The sequence below is a fragment of the Hyla sarda genome, chromosome 2, assembly GCF_029499605.1.
Source record: "Hyla sarda isolate aHylSar1 chromosome 2, aHylSar1.hap1, whole genome shotgun sequence".
NCBI lineage: Eukaryota > Metazoa > Chordata > Amphibia > Anura > Hylidae > Hyla > Hyla sarda.
Genome location: NC_079190.1, coordinates 447,911,377 through 447,934,072, shown reverse-complemented (window position 1 = coordinate 447,934,072; position 22,696 = coordinate 447,911,377). Strand labels below are relative to the sequence as shown.

At 40.1% G+C, this 22,696-nt stretch overlaps 1 protein-coding gene across 2 annotated transcripts in view; it reads left to right on the top strand.

Annotated features, from left to right (window-relative positions):
* EPHA3 (EPH receptor A3) overlaps positions 1-22,696 on the top strand; it is a 434,619-nt gene that overhangs the window by 383,096 nt on the left and 28,827 nt on the right. For both annotated transcript variants that reach the window (XM_056559344.1, XM_056559343.1), the window contains exons 14-15: positions 8,989-9,138; positions 17,598-17,791. In XM_056559344.1, the coding sequence (XP_056415319.1) occupies positions 8,989-9,138; positions 17,598-17,791 (344 nt within the window). The remainder of the gene's footprint in view (positions 1-8,988; positions 9,139-17,597; positions 17,792-22,696) is intronic.

Genomic DNA, 22,696 nt, shown 5'->3' with positions numbered 1-22,696 from the left:
CTTCACCCTCCTTGGACCTTTTTACATTTTGTCATGATATATCCACAGATCCAATTTTGTTTTATTGCGATTTTATGTAATGGACCTACACGAAATAATCATTATTTGAAAGTGAGGGGTAAAAATAACATGGATTTCTAAATGATTTACAAATAGAAATCAAAACATTATTGAGTGCATATGTATTGACTCCCTTTACTGTCAAACCTCTAAGAAAGATTTGGTGTAACCAATTGTCTTCACAAGTCCCATTTGCTGCACGGCTGTGCCTAGGAAAGGGGTAAAAGGGCTATGGGTCAACAAACTCTCATTTGTCCTCAGATCGCATCTTTTGTGTTCCCAAAAATATCATCATTATTGGCTGCACATCAACCTATGTAAACAGGGGATGTGCGTGAACGATACAGCGGTCATTCATGTGGCTGCACTATTGATAGAGCATTGTGAAGGCTCAGCAATTAAATGTCGATCACAGTTTGTTGGCTAATGTAAAAGGGCAATTATATAAAATTGAAGACATGTGGAAAATAAAGAGCCAACAAGAAGGGTATGCCTACCATAGCAGCAGCCAATGACACTCCTATGGAGCCTCTTGGAGATGGAAATGAACCCTGGTTGGCGTCATTTGGCTATAGAATGTCAAGAACCCCAAAATAAATCTCTACACAAGCTTCATTGTTAGAGAGTAAAGATTTTGAGTTAAGAAATGGGCATATAGGGGGAAAACTACACCTTGAGCGAAAGTTCAGCCAGCAGCTATTTCTCCCTCTCTCATCTATGTACACATCAAAGACAGCTCCTTTCACACTGACCATTGTCATTGCTGCCAATAGTGGTTATGCAACATCTGTTACATGAGAGTAAGAAATTAGAAATGGCTGAATAAAATATTTAACAAAAAATTCATAGACCATAACTGAAAAAAACTGTTATAATACTGGAGCCTTTAGGTATACCTGGGTACACCAAGACTGCCAGAAATCCTAGTTTAGCGGTTTAAATATATCAATAAAATATGTTATATTAAAATATCTGCCACAATACTTAAATACAATACTTAAGCTTTATTAAAAATAGAAAAAATACAGTTTCATACTTATTGAAGTTGTAAACATCAATAGAATTAGTTATGTGATCAGAGAGGTCTGATCCACCTGTGGTATGTGTAGCCCAGGAGGTCCATGCCATCTAGGGGGGCACGATGTGCTAATACTGTGCTTTTCTATTGGCAGCACAGTGTATGATCATACCTTGGAAGTACTTTGACCAAACCTTGCAACAGTAGGGGGTATTTGTCTTAGGAATATGGGGAAATATGATGACCATTGTAGATATCAAGAGCACACATGTGGAGGAAGATCAGCGGTATTGATCTGGTGTGCGGTACATGCTGTCCTAGATGTTCTATAAAAGCCTAAATAACCAGCCCATTGTTACTTCGTGTTCAGCATTTCCTAACAAGTCCTGCTCTGAATTTATAGCTGGAAAGTCTCCACACCAACCAAACACTCTTATTCTTGTGCTAGAAAAACACACAAACAAATTCCATTGATGTGATCCAAGTTCAAATCAATACGTAAAATATGGCAAGGGAATAATACACACACAAGACAGGTCCAGGTGTTATGTTCCAGATCCGGGGTCTGGAAAATAAACACAAGGACCAGGTGTCCAAGTTTTGTTCTCACTCGTGTTCAACACAAGTCTCAATAACACTAAATAGGCTTAAGAGGCATGACGTACAAAAATAAAATAAAAGTAAAATAAAACCTAACACTATATATTCTGTTTTTTTTTAGTTTTTTTTTCCACATGGGAAGAATTCCCAAACCAGAACTAAGTTTCTGTTCCTGCCAGCTGCATTGTTTTAAATAGATTGTTTTTAGATTGTTATATTTTCTAAAGTGGTTACCCTATACAAAGAACTCATACAGTAATACTTTATTTGGGGAATCAGCATCATACATTCATTCCATTGGGTACTGATCTATAATACCCTCCTCAAAGGATTATATGGCACGATCGATTGTATGGAATTTTCCTGGATGACAGTGATATATTCCCTATGAGACAAAGCAGGTTTATGTTAAAAATGTAAATAAACAATACATGTAATTAACATACATTTTATTTATATTGGGGTCTAAAGAAATTTGCTTTGAGTATTTAAAAAAAATATTAAAAGTATCTTCTTTAAGGGATATTCGCTCCTAGACATCTTATCCCCTATCCAAAGGAGATAAGATGTTGGATCCAGGTAATGGATAGGACATCAGAAGATAAGATTTCTGGCCATCTCGTCAGGACCCGTGGCACCCACACCCAGTGTTCTAAATGAACGCTGCGTGCTGCACAGAGATCGCGGGGGTACCAGCTGCAGGACCCCGGACCCTCGCGATCTCTGTGCAGCTTGCAGTGTTCATTTAAAATGCTGGGTGTGGGCAGAAGAGGTTGTGATGTCACGGCCATGCCCCTCGTGACACCATGCCATGCCCCCTCAATGCAAGTCTATTAGAGGGGTCGTGGAGATCACCACGCCCTCCCGTAGACTTGCATTGAGGGGGCGTGGTGTGACGTCACGAGGGACATGGCCGTGACATCACGACCCCGCCACCTGCTCCAAGTGTACGGAACAAAATGTGCCAAATGCTGGGGTAGCGGAGTACCCCTTTTAGTTCTCCCATTTGAAAACAGTTCACACATTTTCTAGCTATTTTTAAGAAACATAGGTGACAGCTGAAATAAAGACATGACTGCTGTGTCTAGTCATGTCCCGATTTTAATCCTAGATAACCTTTTTAACTCCAATAATAATGGATTTAAACATTGGTTGGATTTAACTATTTTGTTTCCCATTACTGTATAGAGAAGCATCCCTATTACTCATGTATAGATAGGTACCTTACAATGGTGAAATCACCAAGTTTATTTATAGATCCCTGAGGAAGAAAAGTCTAATTATAACCTACAGGAATTGATTTCTCTTCTAAAGTGCATTTCCTAAAATCGCCTATAACAGATGATGTGGATATAAGGTCACCTTACATGAGAACAGATCGAGGTTACGGAGTGTAAACTCTGTGCAATTAGTATAGAGGGTAATCCAGCTGTCATCTACACTAATCCCTGTAGTGATGGAAGAACATGGCAGAGCATTGTAACAGGATGTTAGATGTTTCCTGGACACAAGGTGCCTGTTCATGTGCGTCACCTGGGCGGTGCATTCTGCGTGCATAGTTATTGATCATTTTGTAATATTCTATCTGTCATCATAAGACGACTATGGAATGCTGCTACGTTAGCTCAACCTTTTAACCATCTTAATCCTGTAGCTTAGTAATAGTGAAGTGTTATTTTAGCAGCCATTATATTGATATCTATATCATTTACAATGTAAACTACACTAAAGGAACAAGCTCCTGAGTACAGATTTTAACTTTTCAAGAACTTCTTGAGTTGTTCTTTTCTGTTAAATGGGCTTTCCCAAGATTTAAAGGTATTTCCTATTTACAGGATAGGAAATAACTAGCTGATCAGTAGGGGTCCAACTGCTGGGACCTTCATTGATCACAATAGCGGAAGTCAATTGTCCCCGGACAAATCAACTCAAATCAAATCAACTGGTGCCAGAAAGTTAAACAGATTTGTAAAATATAATATAAATTGTAATACTAGCGCTGGAAGGGTTCCCCTGAAAGGCTGCCTTTATACACAAATGTGGATCCTGGCTAGTATCCACCAAAGGGTTACAAGCTAATTGAAAAATAAATGTGTATCGGCGCACCGACAAGAGAAATATAACAGGTGGGTTGAGGTACTTACTGAGAAAAAGGGGACACTGTGGAGGATAAAAAAGAAAAGATAAGGTTTATTTTATTCTGATGCAGTGAAAATTTGTTTTTTTTGGGTGGAGGTCTCCTTTAGAAAAAAAGATATTGATGATAATCAGAAACAAAATAAAATGTATAGATGGAGTCCTTAGATGAGTTGACACACAGTTAGTAATGTATGCACAGTTGATATAGATAGGACTCACATTGAAAACGTCCTGTGATAGTTACACTTATTCTTTGCCGATGTTGTAACTTCTTATGATACAAACTAGCGGGCACGTAGTTACTGTTGATTAGCGCTAGTGAGGGATACCTCGGGACAGTGCTCACTGTGTACACTGTAATAGAAATCGATGTTATAAATTAATATGTAGATAGGACTTGTATCGTCCGCTATTCCACACTCCGTAGGTTTGAATGGTTTTAAGGCACCACCACGTAATTAAACATATGGAACCTCAGGAACTGCCTGTAAATACTGTGCCGGCATCAATTAAACACAGACTGATGAGTGTATATAGACTGAACGTCGCTCATACTCCCCAATATGTATTATACTCTCAGGTTCACTAGTCAGGTGAGTCCTATTAGTTCAATAACCGCAATACAAATATCCACATGTAAGATGTAACAATACTAGCTCTTTTTCCTCCCTACGGGGTACCTGGTTCCTGTCGCTCTTGTTCACGGTCCTGGAAATGACCAGTTATTCAGCAGTGGTAGAGTTCCGGGGAATAATAGAAGATGTCCTAATGGCGAGATCCAAGATAAACACGGTGTCTGGGGAGTCCCAGCGGGTATATGCACAGGGAGATCTGCTCAGGCCGGTAGCGTCTCCCTGGTGCTACCACGCTGTCAGCTAGTCAGGAACACACCGCAATCTGTAAACTGCTATGTGACGTCACACTTACAGCAGGGCACGAGGGCCAAACAGTAAACTAACGCGTTTCGGTCGGAACGCCGACCTTCATCAGAGATGAATGATGGTGGCAGGTTGCGGTTATTTATACCTGATTCCCCCTGGTAGTCCGGTGTATCTCCCCTCAAAAGTCCAGCGGATTTCTCCAGTGGATCCCCGATTTTAGTTACAATTCTAAAATGCATATAGTCTATGATCAGGTGGCATGCACAGGATAGTCTCTTACCACATAAAACAGTCCCGCACATTATTTAGAGTGCCCTAACGTGGTTCCCTGATTAGTGTTGCTCGCGAATATTCGCAATAGCACTATATATTCGTAATTACGAATATTGTTTTATTTTTTATTTTTTTCACAGTACACATCACAGTGATAATCCCTTTCTGCTTCCAGCTTGTGTGGTGTAAAGAAGGCTCTAATACTACTGTGTGAGACCGGCGTACGAATTTTCGCATATGCAAATTTTTTATTATGTTAATTTTGTATATGCTAATTTTCGCATATGTTAATTTTCGCATGCGCAAATTTTCGCGTATGCGAAAATAAAACGAGAATATTACGAATATGCGAATATTCGCGAATATATGACGAATATTCGTCCATATATTCGCGAATATTCGCAAATTCGAATATGGCCTATGCCGCTCAACACGATCCCTGATTTACACTTTCATATATGCAGTGGCCCTGAGCTGTTATCACAGAAAAAGCATAGGAAACGCATCTTTCCAAATCCTAAATCAGGGAATCATTACTGACTCCATCTATACATTTTATTTTGTTTCTGATTATCATCAGTATCTTTTTTTCTAAAGGAGACCTCCAGCCCCCAAAAAAATTTTTCACTGCATCAGAATAAAATCAACCTTATCTTTTTTTTATCCTCCAAAGTGTCCCCTTTTTCTCAGTAAGTACCTCAACCCACCTGTTATATTTCTCTTGTCGGTGCGCCGATACACATATTTATTTTTCAATTAGATTTGTAAAATACTTTTATATAAAAACCTTAATCCTTCCAGTACTTATCAGCTGCTTTATGCATCAGAGGAAGTTGTATAGTTCTTTTCTGTCTGACCACTGTGCTCTCTGCTGACACCTATGTCCATGTCAGCAACTGTCCAGAGCAGGAGCAAATCACCATAGCAAACCTCTTCTGTTCCAGTCAGTTCATGACATGGACTGAGGTGTCAGAAAAGAGCAGTGGGGTCAGACTGGTAAGAACTATGCAACTTCCTCTGTAGTATACAGCAGCTGATAAGTACTGGAAGGATTAAGATTTTTAAATAGAAGTAATTTACTAATCTGTTTAACTTTCTGGCACCATATGATTTGAAAACATTTGTTTTCCACTTTTTTATATTTACCTTTAATTCTCTATAAGGCTTTCCGAACAAGATTAATAGACAGTAAAAGTGGCAGGTGCTAAGCATAGCCACATGCTCAGAAAGTCCTATCCATTCATAGAGTGGAAAATTCCACAAAGCTTATCACCCAACTTTCTCATATTTTTAAATAAATTTGTTCTCCAAAATATTTAGTCATGTATAGTTCCTTGGGTCCACCACAAGAAAATTGCTCAGCTATCCTGCAGCTATATTAACCATGTGCATCCTTATTTTAGTTGATTTGTAAGAACACAATCAAGAAAGTACATTGTGGTGGCGTTATTTAATAATAGGATATATATATATATATATATATATATATATATATATATATATATATATATATATATATATATACAGGTTGGGATTAGGGATGAGGGAGTTGAATCTGACAATCCAAATTTTTGGAAAAATTTGCTTCGCAATGAATCCGAATATTGCCATGATTCATTCGCACAAATCGCTTCATTAAACTCCATTTAGAGCGGCCCAGGCTCCAGGGCACCTAAGATGGCGGCTCCACATGTCAGGACATGGGGCAAGTAACTCCGGGAAGACGGGTAGGCGAGATGACCCTGAATCACATGCAGCCTATCAGCAGCCAGCCACCCCTGTGATGTCACAGCCCTATATAATTGGCAGCCATTTTGCGGCCAGTCACATCAGCCTTCTATTGCAGAGAGAGAGGGACAGAGAGCAATGTGTTGCACAGAAAAGCATTTTTACAGCAGCGATTCACCTCAAGCCCAAATCCAGTCTAGAAGGGGGAGAGATTGAGAGAGAAAGTGCAATTTTGGGTGAAGTACACAGCGACTGTGTGCTGCAGCACTGGTGTGTACAACAACTGAAAAGCTAATAGTAGCCAGCCGGTTAGTGTGAGCAGAGCACTAAAAGCCATAATCACCTGCTATTAGTGCCTACTACAGGTTGCGTAACAGAGCGTATTGTCCTCTATTAAGTGTAACCTCTGAGTACATAGGTGGTGTTAAATTCTTAAGGCCCTAGATACTGTGAAAGGCCAGCCAAAAGTACACACCTGTTGCTGTTCTAGACAAATACTGTTTTAAGCGTAGTGGAGAGTATTGTACTCCCCTAAAAAGTGCCTACCTTGTACGTACATCTACGTGGTGTACCATTTTGTTCCTGTTATAGTCCTAAGGGCTTAGTTACTGTGAAAGGTCAACCAAAAGTACACACCTGCTGGTGTTGTAGACAAATAACGTTTTAAGGGTAGTGGAGCATATTTTACTCCCCTCATAAGTGCATACCATGTACATACATCTACATGGTGTACCAATTTGTTCCTGTTAAAGTCTTCTGACACCTTACTCAACAAGTCGGTGGGTTCCACAGACAAAACCCTCAGTTGTCGGGGCCTGGGAGCCGTCCCTGTCCTCCCATTGCCTCTGTCCTATGCTGTTGCCTCCCCCACAGAAGTATCATATGCTGTGGGTTCAGCTCCACTATTTAGTGAGGACGATCTAATAGAGGACAGTCAGCAGCTACTGCCCAGCCAAGAAGTGGAGGAGACATCCGCTGTAGTAATGAGAAGTGACGTGGGAGGTGGTGTTGCGAGCGTTCAGGCTCCTGAAGCAGATACTGTTGAGGAACCTGAGGAGGACATCAGTGACGGGCAGACACAAATTAATGATGATGAAGCTGATCACACTTGGAAGCCGGGTGCAGAAGAGGCTTCATCATCAGGAAAAGAGGGTTGCAGGTTGCCCGTGAGGCAGCAGCTGAGCCAGAAAGATGGTAGCATGTTTGGCAGTCAGCATGATGGCAGAAGTAGAATGCCTGATGCATCAGAGTAGATTGACCATGGTGCTACAACAACACTTCACAAATATGGATAGTGCAAAATATATTTCAGATGCTGCTCCCCAGTTACAGAAATTCCTCCGCATCAGACCACAAGTAAGAATTGAGGATATGCATTAGCTAAGACTTAAGTTTTCTTAGGATAAAATGTATGGACCCCAATTTTTTTTATATCTAAGAAAAAGGAAAGTTATGCAAAAAACACCATGTGCCACCTACACCACAAAGTATTGATGTGATGCACAGACTACCACTAAATGGTAGAAGGGAACAACATATGGTCCATTGTAACCGGTGGGGGGTAAAAACTTCACCTGTAAGGCCCTACTCTCGCATTATTAACTCCCTTCTCGGCAGGTTTACTCACCCTTAAAAGGGCGGCCCCACACAGGAACCTCTCCCTATTTCCACCTACAAACACTGCCATTTCCCAGGGTTTTTAGGTGGAAATAGGGATAGTTTACTGCGGGGGTCCCATTGCTGGGGACCCCTGTAATCTCTCCTGCAGCACCCCTGTTTTTCAGCTGCATGTAGCGAGGATCGCTCCGTGGCTGATGACGGGCAATAGAGGGAACGGAGTATCATGAGGACACGGCTCCGTCCCCTCGTAACATCATGCCACGCATCCTCAATGCAAGCCTATGGGAGGGCACGCCCCCTCCCATAGACTTGCACTGAGGGGGCGGAGTATGACATCATGAGGGGCGAAGCCGTGATATCACGATACTCCGTCCCCTGTATCGCCCGTCATCAGCCACAGAATGATCCTCGCTGCGTGCAGCTGAAGAGCGGGGGTGCTGCAGGAGAGATTGCGGCGGTCCCCAGCGGCGAGACCCCCGCTATCAGACATCTTATCCTCTATCCCTTGCATAGGGGATACAATGTCTAGGGGCAGGGTACCACTTTTAATCTTTCCTGTATTCCATCTTTCACATTGCTTTCCAGTGTTATGGCACATTATTGATTTCAATCCTGAATTACATATTCTGTATGATTTGTAAAATCGTCTTATTCCTTCTACCTCTTCAGGGTGGGAAAATACCGATTAGATGGACGGCGCCAGAAGCCATTTCATACCGTAAATTCACATCGGCAAGTGATGCATGGAGTTATGGCATTGTAATATGGGAAGTCATGTCCTATGGAGAGAGACCATACTGGGAGATGTCAAATCAAGACGTAAGAGCATACAGGACAAGATTGCCAAAATTATCATCTAAATGTTGTCTGTGTTGGGTTCATTATTATTTTTTTTTTAGGTTGTGCGCTTCTGGGGCGTGGTTAGCAGATGCACAGATTGGCGCAGTAAATGTATTATTTGCACAAAAAGGTTTTATTTTTACATCAATTTGCGCACAAATGTACTCCAGTGACCAGCTGGTGTAAGAATGTGTTTAAGCATTACACCCTTTTTTTTTTTTTTTGTACTATTCAGGGTGTTCTTCTCAATAGCGCAAATTTATTAAGTGATGAGCACAACATAGTAAATTTTGTACAGCAACTGGAAAAACCGCACACTTGTGCAGCAGTTTTTGCACGGCGCAAAAAATGTGCTGCTAAAATAAATCCCCCCTCCCTAAGATTATTAGAAGCCACATCTATATATGTATGTATAAATGTATTTGGCTGGAGACCTTGTGCTTTTATATGGTCACAAAATTTCTTTATTCTTATAAGTGAAAGTAGGGGGTGCGTTATTCCATATATATTATGAGAATAACTATTTTACATGTGTTTGTTTTCAGTGTATATAGAACAAAAATCCACAACCACACAGTTATAAACAGTATGGGCTTAGGATATTAAAAACATAAGGAACACTTAGGCTTAGAATATCTGGATACTGTTAAGTGGCGTACATCTGGTGCAATGTGCCTTAGGCTGGGGCTACACTGTGACTGGCACATACCAACATTTAAAGGGCTACTCCGGTGGAAAACATTATTTTTTAAATCAACTGGTGCTGGAAAGTTAAACAGATTTGTAAATGAAAGAAAAAGAGTTGGAGAGGCTCTTGTCAAACAAACCACCAAAATCACCCGGGCAACCCAATTTTGACACCTATACCCAAGGTGTTAGATCAGTGAACTGGTAAATAAAATGTAATTGGGGCTCAGGGTTTCAGACAAATAGGACAAGGTGTATGATATGTAGAAATATATTTATTGAGGTACTAAAAATATAGATAATATAGAAGGATAGTGGCTTCTTGTCTCACAGGGCCCTTGTGAAGGCACAGCACCAACTATAAGTACGTAAAATATTTAAACAAGTATAATATATAAAATATATAAAATTGTATTATAATAAAATATAATAAGACCACCATATAATTATCATACAGTATCTAATTGTACAGGAGGGATGTCTTTATAGGAGAGTACAAGTTCCTCCACAATTGTCTTCTCCTCTCTCCAAAATGTGTGCAAATACAACAACTTCCAGTTCAATTAGCCATAACCAGTAGCAACAACAAAAGAGTTCTAGTTAAAATGTCGATATTCAAGGTTAATAACCACTGGTAATCATATAATTATATAATGATGATGCCCGGCAATGGTACCAATTTCATAGAGTTCGGTTATGTATTAGTATCCCATGGCAACCATTCATTAATAACCGGCTGCGACAATGCCTCACAATTGTGCAGGTTTGGAATATGTTCACACTTAATAACAATAGGCCGGCGGATGATAGACAAGTTACACACTTGTATGCTGTAACTGTTGCAATGTTACAATACAGTCATATCACTAGATACTTTGTGTCTCACCACTCCCGGGCTCAGGTATGCAGGACTTTGCGGGGATGCTGCGATCTCCTTCAGTAGCGCGGTCACTGGGTGGCTCTCATAGCGTGAAACCGCATCGCCAGAGACTCGGCCGTCTCCCACGGTGGCAATGCTTGATGACAGTGGGCTCCGGGTAGTGGTCCTACAGCGGTTTTGTAGATGTGTATACTGTGACTCCGGTGGCGTCCTCGTGGTAATGAGGCTCGTGATTCTCCTGTGCCGGGTGATTGACAGTTATCTTTCCCGGTATCAAGCTCCTGGTAAATGGACTGGAGTTGTATAAGCATTGGTGGTCTAATTAATTATTCTTAGGGACGCTGAACACGTTTCAGGACTGTCTCAGTCCTTTCTTCAGCATCTATAAATATGAATGGCATAGGGGTCAATGTCTCGTTATTTATACATTTACCTCCTCCTCTATCAATTTGTGACATCAGATCCAGGGTAAACAACATAGTAGTAGTAGATTTATGAATGAAAGTGGTAGTACACTGATAATGATAGCCTACAGTGCTACAATTCAGTCTATAGGCTTCTCATATTTATGCGTTATATGAAATGATAATGTTAATGAAATGGAAATATAAATATAAAAACATTAACTTAAAATTATCATAAAATAATTGACTATGTATATTAAAAATACCAGTCTTTCTAAAAATAGATAAATCGACCCAATTGATGTATAAATGAGATAAATGTGGTAGAACTATATATGATATATATATCAACAATATGAAAATTGTGTGTGCTTGTAGGTGTGTATGAGTAAGATTATGCATACCTGATATCGGAATTTAACTTACAAATATATGAATATTATAAAAAATCAACATAAAATGCCTTATCAAATATATAAATGTGTGGATATAGGCAAGGGCCCAATAAAGGGTCCGTCGGGGTGCTGATATCAAAGCCAGACCCCGACGGGCCGTCCAAAGGGACCTCACCCATCTTTAGTCCAAAAAGCCAAACAGTTCATGGTCGTTATTCAGGACCCTAGGGGCTAGTGACCCAAATTCAAAAATCTTATGGGATTCCGCCCTAGACATTTTACCAATAAAATTCCCTCCCCTCCAGTCTTGATGTATTTGTTTAAGTGCCATTTACTTAACTCCAAATTAATTATCCCATTTAATACCCAACACCGCAAAGTAGAAAATATAATTAAAAAATATTGGCCAATACTCCAACAAGATAAGACAATTGGAAATCTCATCCCTGACAAACCGCCTATCATATACACCAAGGCCCCTAATCTAGGCATTAAGGTAGCCCCCACAGTACGTCCCAATCCCAAACGCTCCAAACTAGATTCCACCCTGCTGGATTTAAAAGGCTTTTTTTTAGATGTGGACACTGTCCTAATTGTAAAGCCACCAAATTTGATAAGAGAACAGTGATCAGAGAATCCGCAGTAAATGACTTTAGTTTTACCATTAAAGAATTTTTTAACTGTGCCAACAAGGGGGTTATTTATCTAATTGAATGCCCATGCCATAAACAATATATAGGACGCATTCTTGAACACCGTTATAATATTAAAAAGCAAAGCGATAGACACCCCTTGTCGGCACATTTAAAATTTTTTCACCAGGGGAACCCCAACCTTTTAAAATACATGGCACTTCAACAAATACATCAAGACTGGAGGGGAGGGAATTTTATTGGTAAAATGTCTAGGGTGGAATCCCATAAGATTTTTGAATTTGGGTCACTAGCCCCTAGGGGCCTGAATAACGACCTGGAACTGTTCGGCTTTTTGGACTAAAGATGGGTGAGGTCCCTTTGGACGGCCCGTCGGGGTCTGGCTGTGATATCAGCACCCCGATGGACCCTTTATTGGGCCCTTGCCTATATCCACACATTTATATATTTGATAAGGCATTTTATGTTGATTTTTTATAATATTCATATATTTGTAAGTTAAATTCCGATATCAGGTATGCATAATCTTACTCATACACACCTACAAGCACACACAATTTTCATATTGTTGATATATATATCATATATAGTTCTACCACATTTATCTCATTTATACATCAATTGGGTCGATTTATCTATTTTTAGAAAGACTGGTATTTTTAATAAACATCATAGTCAATTATTTTATGATAATTTTAAGTTAATGTTTTTATATTTATATTTCCATTTCATTAACATTATCATTCCATATAACGCATAAATATGAGAAGCCTCTAGACTGAATTGTAGCACTGTAGGCTATCATTATGAGTGTACTACCACTTTCATTCATAAATCTACTACTACTATGTTGTTTACCCTGGATCTGATGTCACAAATTGATAGAGGAGGAGTTAAATGTATAAATAACGAGACATTGACCCCTATACCATCCATATCTATATATTTATAGCTGCTGAAGAAAGGACTGAGACAGTCCTGAAACGCGTCCAGCGTCCCTAAGAATAATTAATTAGACCACCAATATACCTACTTATACAACTCCAGTCCATTTACCAGGAGCCTGATACCGGGAAAGATAACTGTCAATCACCCGGCACGCGCCTCATTACCACGAGGACGCCACCGGAGTCACAGTATACACATCTACAAAACCGTGGTAGGACAACTACCCGGAGCCCACTGTCATCAAGCATTGCCACCGTGGGAGACGGCCGAGTCTCCGGCGATGCGGCTTCACGCTATGAGAGCCACCAGTGACCGCGCTACTGAAGGAGATCGCAGCATCCCCGCAAAGTCCTGCATACCTGAGCCCGGGAGTGGTGAGACACAAAGTATCTAGTGATATGACTGTATTATAACATTGCAACAGTTACAGCATACAAGTGTGTAACTTGTCTATCATCCGCCGGCCTATTGTTATTAAGTGTGAACATATTCCAAATCTGCACAATTGTGAGGCATTGTCGCGGCCGGTTATTAATGAATGGTTGCCATGGGATACTAATACATAACCGAACTCTATGAAATTGGTACTATTGCCGGGCATCATCATTATATAATTATATAGTTACCAGTGGTTATTAACCTTGAATATCGACATTTGAACTAGAACTCTTTTGTGGTTGCTACTGGTTACGGCTTATTGAACTGGAAGTTGTTGTATTTGCACACATTTTGGAGAGAGGAGAAGACAATTGTGGATGAACTTGTACTCTCCTATAAAGACATCCCTCCTGTACAATTAGATACTTATATGGTGGTCTTATTATATTTTATTATAATACAATTTTATATATTTTATATATTATACTTGTTTAAATATTTTACGTACTTATAGTTGGTGCTGCGCCTTCACAAGGGCCCTGTAAGACGCAGAAGCCACTATTAGAGATGAGCGAACTTACAGTAAATTTGATTCGTCACGAACTTCCCAGTTCGGCGGTTGCTGACTTTTCCTGCATAAATTAGTTCAGCTTTCCGGTGCTCCGGTGGGCTGGAAAAGGTGGATACAGTCCTAGGAAAGAGTCTCCTAGGACTGTATCCACCTTTTCCAGCCCACGGGAGCACCGGAAAGCTGAACTAATTTATGCAGGAAAAGGCATCAACTGCCGAGCCGAGAAGTTCGTGACGAATCGAATTTACTGTAAGTTTGCTCATCTCCAGCCACTATCCTACTATATTATCTATATTTTTAGTACCTCAATAAATATATTTCTATATACCATACACCTTGTCCTATTTGTCTGAAACCCTGAGCCCCAATTACATTTTAATTTACCAGATTTGTAAATGACTTCTATTAAAATGTCTTAATCCTTCCAGTACTTATTAGCGGGTGTATACTACAGAATAAGTTCTTTATTTTTGGGATTTCTTTTCTGTCATGACCACAGGCTCTCTGCTGACACATCTGTCCATTTTAGGAACTGTCCAGAGTAGCATATGTTTGCTATGGGGATTTTCTCCTACTCATGACAGATCCTGACATGGACAGAGGTGTCAGCAGAGAGCACTGTGGTCAAACAGAAAAGAAATTCAAAAAGAAAATAATTTCCTCTGTAGTATACAGCCTCTGATAAGTACTGGAAGGATTAAGATTTTTTAATAGAAGTAATATACAAATCTACAATGAGAGAAGGATGGATGCACTCACCACTCCGAGGACGGTACAAAACCAAGCTTTATTCGGACATCAGTTACAAAAACGCCATAGAAAGTGTGCGGGGTAGGGGGTGCAGGACGCCGCCAGCAGATTTACAAATCTGTTTAACTTTCTGGCATCAGTTGATTTAAAAAAAAAAAAAAAAAGTTTACCACCAGAGTACCCCTTTAAGGCAGTGTTGTATTTCATTGGGATCTATACCTCTAGAATCAGTGAGTGGGGAACAGTACAAAGAGGCTGTAATAGATTTGCCTATGATAAAAATGTTGTGGCAGGAGTCCATTAGGAATCCAACAATATGTAAAGCGTACCTGTCATATCACTAATAAAAATAATAATGCTTATATATGTTACCCATGCAGATGCTTTCCATGTCTTTTTATGTGTCTAGGTTCTGTATTTGGCTCGCAAATCCCTCCGTTGTCCTGCTTTCTCATTCCAAAATCCACTGCTCAGAAAGAGATGTGTCGGAGGCAAGCACTGAGTCTGCCTTTACTCACCATGCATTTATTTCCTCCCTGAGTCTTCTGTGCTGGGTCTCTTCATCCAATCACTGCAGGCTGCTCTGTAACCCTCTTCTTTCTGTTTTTGCATTCTGATAGGACAGGAGTGAGCACAGTGGAGTGCTAGTTCCACCCTCACTGTAGCCAGACAGAATTATGTTCTGGATTGTATGGGGACCCCTAGTGGTCTTTTTATAAGCCATGATTTTTATAAAAAGGAGATAACATTTTTTTTATGAAGCATATAAGGTTAATGTTTTGCAAAGATGTACAACATTTAAAAAGATATGATTGTGACATTGCTTATTTAAGGAACACCTTCTAATGCAGGCACATCATTTACATACTAATAGGGTTTATAGTTTTTTTTATATATTTCCAGGATGTGTTAAGACAGGTGATTTATAATGTGTGAATTGTGCAGATAGCGGCAGATGCTTGATTTCTTCCCCTTATATATTTAGAACAATAATTTAAGAGAATGTATCAACTAGATTTCTTGAGTCAGATACTGAAACATTTTTCCTAATATGCTTCTATTTTCTGATTGTATTTTTTCTTCTTTTTTTTGTAAATTATTAAGCGGGGGCTCCCATTTTGTCAGAGCTGTTTTTAACAGCATTTAAAGCTATGTTTTACTGCAAGCCCTGTGGTCATAGGCAACATAAACCATAGACATGAGCAGTGACATGACAGAGAAAGGTTTCTGGGCTTACTCTGTGATTTTTTGAAGAGATCATTCTACAGGGAGGAGGAGGCTGAGCTGTGAGCTTCAGCTCTTGTAAAAATCCTGTCTTATCTAAATACTAGTGTCACCTTTCACTGTAAGGGTATGTTAACACTGAGGAGTACATACAATTTACTCATGTAGATCTGCAGCCATAGACACTTATCCCCTATCCGCAGCATAAGGAATAAATGTCTGATTGTGGGGGGTCCAAACGCTGGGACCCCTCACAATCTCCTGTATGGGGCTCTCTTGTTCAGGAGTCGTACTGGCCGCAGCATGATGCCGCGGCTAACATGCTCTCTCCATGTATTTCTATAGGAGAGGCGGAGATGCAGCATTCATGCATCCCAACTTCTCCCATAGAGCTGTATAGGGGGAGCGTGTCGTCGCGGGAGCGGAATTGATGCAGAATTTTTGCGCAGAACGAACCACAAAGTGACTAAAATTCTTCCACATAATTTCCTGATCCTCCTGAATTCCCCTTAAAATTCTGTGTCAAATTTCACGGCAATGCCGCATGGAGCAGAGGATGGCAGATTTGATGAATTTCCTTACCAGAAGAATTATTTGTCAATTCCTTGTCAATTTCTCAGTGTGAACGTACCCTAAGACTGGATCCACAGACTTTAGAATGAAAAGCAAAAATAAATAAATATACATATGAATGAATGAATAAATACATAAGGCCACATTTTTAATCTAATGGTGTGCCCTATAAAAGTCGATAGCAATGTTTCCCAAACAGGGTGCCTCCAGCTGTTGCAAAAGTACAGCTCCCAGCATGCCCATCAGCCAACTGCTGTCTGGGCATGCTGGGAGTTGTAGTTTTGCTACAGCTGGAGGGACCATGGTTGGGAAACAATCATCTATGGAAACACTCCTTATCCTCTTTTATCTACTGTAAAAGCAATAACATCTGCAGGATTAAGAGCGACACATTCCTCTTCCCTTATATCACCCCTAACAATTAGAAAAATTAGGTATTTATATATCTCATTCTCCACTTTTTGATTATTTGTTCGTCGGGGGAATTCTACTTTTTCTTACTCTGCCAAAAATATCCAACATGATCATTGATTTTTATAAACAGCGGGGGACTAAGTGAATGATCCTTTAGGACATCAAAGAATACGACTACCAAATGGACTGATGTAACACAAGGATTTCATGTTTTTTCTTCTTTCCCTTAAAGGAACCTTTCCGCTTGAAGGGCGCTTTAAGTGGTCCGTGGGTTTCGAGCTATTACTGCAAATTGTTTACCTAGCTTTTTAATTAAATCCATATTTGCCCAGAATGTTCCCTTTAAAAGCAACGCTATAAATGTCTCATAAAGACGTGGCAACAATTCATCTTCTCTATGTAAAGGGAAGGAACCATAAAATTATCCCAGTGCATTTAAAATGAAAAATTTGCCATTTTGCTCATTTAATTTTTTTTATTTTTATATAAAGTTGCATTGTATTAAATGGACACCACTGAATTTCTCTCTGTAAGTGAATTCCCCTACTTTCATGTACACAGGTGATTAAGGCAGTGGATGAAGGTTATAGGCTGCCACCCCCAATGGAATGCCCAGCGGCCTTGTACCAGCTTATGCTAGACTGCTGGCAGAAGGATCGGAACAACAGACCAAAGTTTGAGCAGATTGTCAGCATCCTGGACAAGCTGATACGTAATCCCAGTAGTCTGAAAGTAATCGCCAATACAGCTGCAAGGTGAGAATTCTAAGTGTATGGTATCTCATAAAATATTTAGGTTTAAAGGGGTACTCTGGCCCTAGACATTTTATCCCCTACCGAAAGTCTGATCACTGGGGTCCCGCTGCTGGGGGCCCCTGAAATCTCCCTGCTGAACCCGGCGTTTGTTTAGAGCATCGGGTGCAGCGCCGGAGGCTCGTAACATCACGGTCAGGCCCCGTTTGTGACATCCGGCCATGCTCCCTCAATGCAAGTCTATTTGAGGGAGCGTGACGGCACGCTCCCTCCCAGAGACTTGAATTGAGGGTGTGTGGCCGTGACATCACAAGCAGGGCGTTACTGTGACGTCACAAGCCTCCGCGCCACAGCAGTCATAGGCAGGGAGCGTAATTCGCTCCGTGTACCGGATGTCTGGGGTGCCGCAGCTGAGATCGCGGGGGTCCCAGACATGTTGGGGGATAAGATGTCTAGGGGTGGAGTACCCGACCCTTTTTTCTTATTAAAATAGACCAATGGCTGTCCTGACATGCTGGGAGTTTCAGGTTTTAAACATCCGGAGGTCCACAGTATGGAGACCACTGGAGTAGACTATCATTTGTAATTGCTTCCTTTCCCGCTTTCCTTCAACCTTTTTTTTATTTTTTGCCTCCATGCCCCTGGGCATCCTCTGTCACTACAAACTCCCTGATGATGTCATATCTGGGTTCAGGGGTTGACAGTCAGCTTTGCATGCCAGTAGCTCTACCTCTCGTCTTCGAATGTAGCTCACCTACTCTACCCCTAGAAATTAGTGTTGAGCGTGAATATTCCAATAACAAAGCGAATATAGGCACTTCATGATTTCACGAATATTTAGAAGATTGCTAATTATATTCGTTATGACGAATATTCATTTTTTTGTTGTTTTTTTTCTTCGTTTTTTTCACAGTACACATCACATTGATATGTACTGTGTAAATAAAAAGTGATCATCCCTCCCTGCTTCCAGCTTGTGGTCCAAAGAAGGCTATTATGCAAATGTAAATTTTATGCAAACATAATACAAATATCGGCACTTCCAGAGGACACTGATCCCTCCTTTCTTTTAGCTTGTGGGCCAATGAGAAGTATGCAAATACAGTCGTCAGAGGTTAGCAACATCCCTAGCAACCAATAGGAAAGTAGTTAGTTGAAAGATATAATCGTGAATGCGCATTTTGCGAATTTTATTACAAATTTCGCATGGGGGGAAAAAAAGTGAACGAATATGCGAAAATCAAGAATATAGGACGAATATTCATCCAATTATTCGGGAAATATCACAAATTCGAATATGGCCTATGCCGCTCATCACTAGTTGTGATGTGAACTGTGAAAAAAAACGAATTTTTATAATTACGAATATATAGCACTATATTCTAAATATTCACAATATCGCAAAGTGACGATATTCGCAGTAAAAATTTGCATTTTGAATGTTCGCGCTCAACACTATATATATTTTTTCTTTTTTTAAATGCCATTTGTGGCTCTTTATTAAAAGATATGGTGTAAGGTCAGGGAACTATGTGCACGTAGACAGGGCCAAAAATTGGTTGGGGGAGACCCCAGTACAAAAAATCTGGTGGAGGCCCTTCATAATTTTATACCAGTATCTGTCGACTACTTATATAATCATATAATCTATTTTCACTGAATATTGAATGGTTTAGCTGTTGTAGGACTATAACTTTCCCCGAGTTGTAGTCCTTGAAGACATACACATTAGAGATGATTCGTGTTGAGCGGCATTGGCCATATTCGAATTCGCGATATTTCACAGATATATGGACGAACATTTGTTATATATTCGCTAAATTCACATATTCATAATATTTGCATTTTATTTTCGCATATGCGAAAATTCGCACGCCAGTCTCACACAGTAGTATTAGAGCCTTCTTTACACCACACACGCTGGAAGCAGAGAGGGATGATCACTGTGATGTGTACTGTGAAAAAATAAAAGAATATTCGTAATTGCGAATATATAGTGCGAATTTGCATTGCGAATATTCGCGAGCAACACTAGAGATGATAGGTAACCAGTAATTCTGGGGCATAGGATTGAGACGACTGAACAAGCTCCTAGCAGCCAAAGTTGGCAATAGACAAGCCAGCCAGGGAGCGGAGGACAATGCTGCCTATTTCCCTGGTTATATCTCATGATCGCAGCAGGTCTTACTCCTGAGTGATCAACAACTTTTGACTTGTCAGAGCGACATATCAAAAGTTGTTTTTCATGTCAGTAAAGCTTTAAAGGGGGTACTCCAACGAAAAACATCTTATCCCCTATTTCTTGTCTGATCGCAGGGGTCCTGCTGCTGGGGACCTCAGCAATCTCCGGCGTGGCACCCCGGTCATCTGTGCACAGAGCGATCATTGCTCCATGCTGGATGACTGGCAAGTACACCCGCCATACCCCCCTCAACACAAAAAATAGAGGTGATAAGAAATAATACATCATAATGATGGATTTATATTTAAAGGGATACTCCAATGGAAAGCATTTTATTTATTTTTTTCAAACCAACTAGTGCCAGAAAGTTAAACAAATTAGCAAATTATTTCTATTACAGCAGCTGATAAGTACTGGAAGGGGTAAGATTTTTTAATAGAAGTAATTTACAAATCTGTTTATATGGAAAAAAAATGCTATGAATTGATATGATTTTTTTTTTATTTCTACCGGAGTACCCCTTTAAAGAGAGTATATATATACTGTATATCAATTACTTCTATTTTTTGTCAGCTCATAATAAATTAAGTACCACTCAACTCACTGTTACATCTGCTGCCGTAAATGTAATTGCGACTATAGCTTTGTCTGTTTAAGCTATGTTCAGGCTCAATGGAAGTTTGTAGAATTACTCCAGATTACCACCTGCTATGAGGGAACTGAAGAGCAGCTCTTGATAGATGATGTTTGGCATATGAGAAGCCATTCTGTAAATCATCCCTTGGCTATTCCTAATAGGGCTATTATAGATTACCGAGTCACAGCATCATCCTGCTAGGCAAATGTAGTTCATGATTCACATCTCCCAAGGCTACGTTCCTGAACTTTCTTAAAGACAATTAATGAGGTTTGTAGGGTAGAGTGGATATTTACATTTGTAAGCTCCAATGTTGGATCCAGTCAGTTCTCTGTTTTCGTCTGTCAGGAGTAATATGCATTACACAATACCATAAGAAGCCAAGCTCACTCAACGCCCTCAACCATCTTTGGCAGAAAGCGTTTCTGTGCCTTAGATAATTTCACTGTAAATTGCTTCATGCTTTCCAGAATTTGAGAAAAATAAACATAACGTGCAATTAATAGGGAAAAAAAAGTGACTTTAAACTAAATGCGATTTTAAAATTCTAAATTTTAATGAACGTCCACTTTGGAGATTTCCCATCAGTCAGAATGTAGTTACCGAAATGTCAAACTTGATTTAGCTGTCTATACGAAATAAAATAAAATGATTTTCTTGTGGCAAGTAATTAAATACCCAGAAGACTATTACTATTAGTCGGCCAATTACCAGAGTAAATTACCAGCACTGGCACCATGAAAACTATGCGAGAGAACGTAGACATCTATTACTTCATCCTGATTCTCTGTCAGCTCTCTAAACAAACAGTTTATTTAAAAGTATAGATAAAGAATATAACTAATAACAGGATACATGATTTATGTTAAACATATTTTTTACTGATGTTTGGTGATTTTTTTTTTTTTAGCTCTGTCTATTTAAAGGGGTACTCTGCCCCAAGACATATTATCCCCTATCCAAAGGATAGGGGATAAGATGTTTGATTGTGGGGTCGCACCGCTGAGACCCCCCGCGATCTCCGTGCAGCACCTTGCATTCTAATAGTCACCCCCCCTCCTTTCATGTCTATGGGAGGGGGTGTGATGGCTGTAACGCCCTCTCCAATAGTGAATGGAGGGGGCCTGACATAATGTCACAAGGGGGCATGGCATGATGTTAGGGGATAAGATGTCTTGGGGTGGAGAACCACTTTAAAAATAACTCTGCAATATTGCAGTTTTCACTCTGTGTTCATTTTCTGTAGAAAAAACTTTCCAGCAGTGCTCTCTTTCAGGATTACTATGAAAGTTAACACCATGATATAGATAAGATTTTCCCATAGGAGTCATGGGGTCTCCTCCATGTCCTTGTAGCTTCTTTAAGGGTAGGGTCATACGTAAGGGATCCGCAGCGTATTTTACGCTGCAGGTCCACCAATGACTGACTCTAGAGGGATCCCCTGCCTTTGCAATCCGCTGCTACGAGCACACATGTTTCAGTGTTTGTCTCTAGACAACTATTTTAGGTCTTATTCACATCTGTATCTGAGGGTCTGGGCCTCCATTGCAAATTTCACCAAAGTCAATGAGGGTCTCTTAGGATCTATTGGTCTCCAACATGCAGTGGACAGTCCAGCTTTGTTTAATCTCTTTTAAAATAATCTGAAACAGAAGCCCCATACAGAGTTCAAATGTGAACCCAGCCTTAAAATATGGGTTACATGTTGTAGACTCTCATGCAGTCATGGCCGTAAATGTTGACACCCCTGACATTTTTTGAGAAAATGAAGTATTTCTCACAGAAAAGGATTGCAGTAACACATGCTTTGCTATGCACATGTTTATTCCCTTTGTGTGTATTGGAATCAAACCAAAAAAGGGAGGAAAAAAGCTAATTGAACATAATGTCACACCAAACTCCAAAATGGGCTGGACAAAATTATTGCTGCCACCCATAACTTAATATTTGCACACCCTTTGGAAAATATAACTGAAATCAGTTGCTTCCTATAACCATCAATAAGCTTCTTACACCTCTCAGCCGGAATGTTGGACCACTCTTCCTTTGCAAACTGCTCCAGATCTCTCTTATTGGAAGGGCGCCTTTT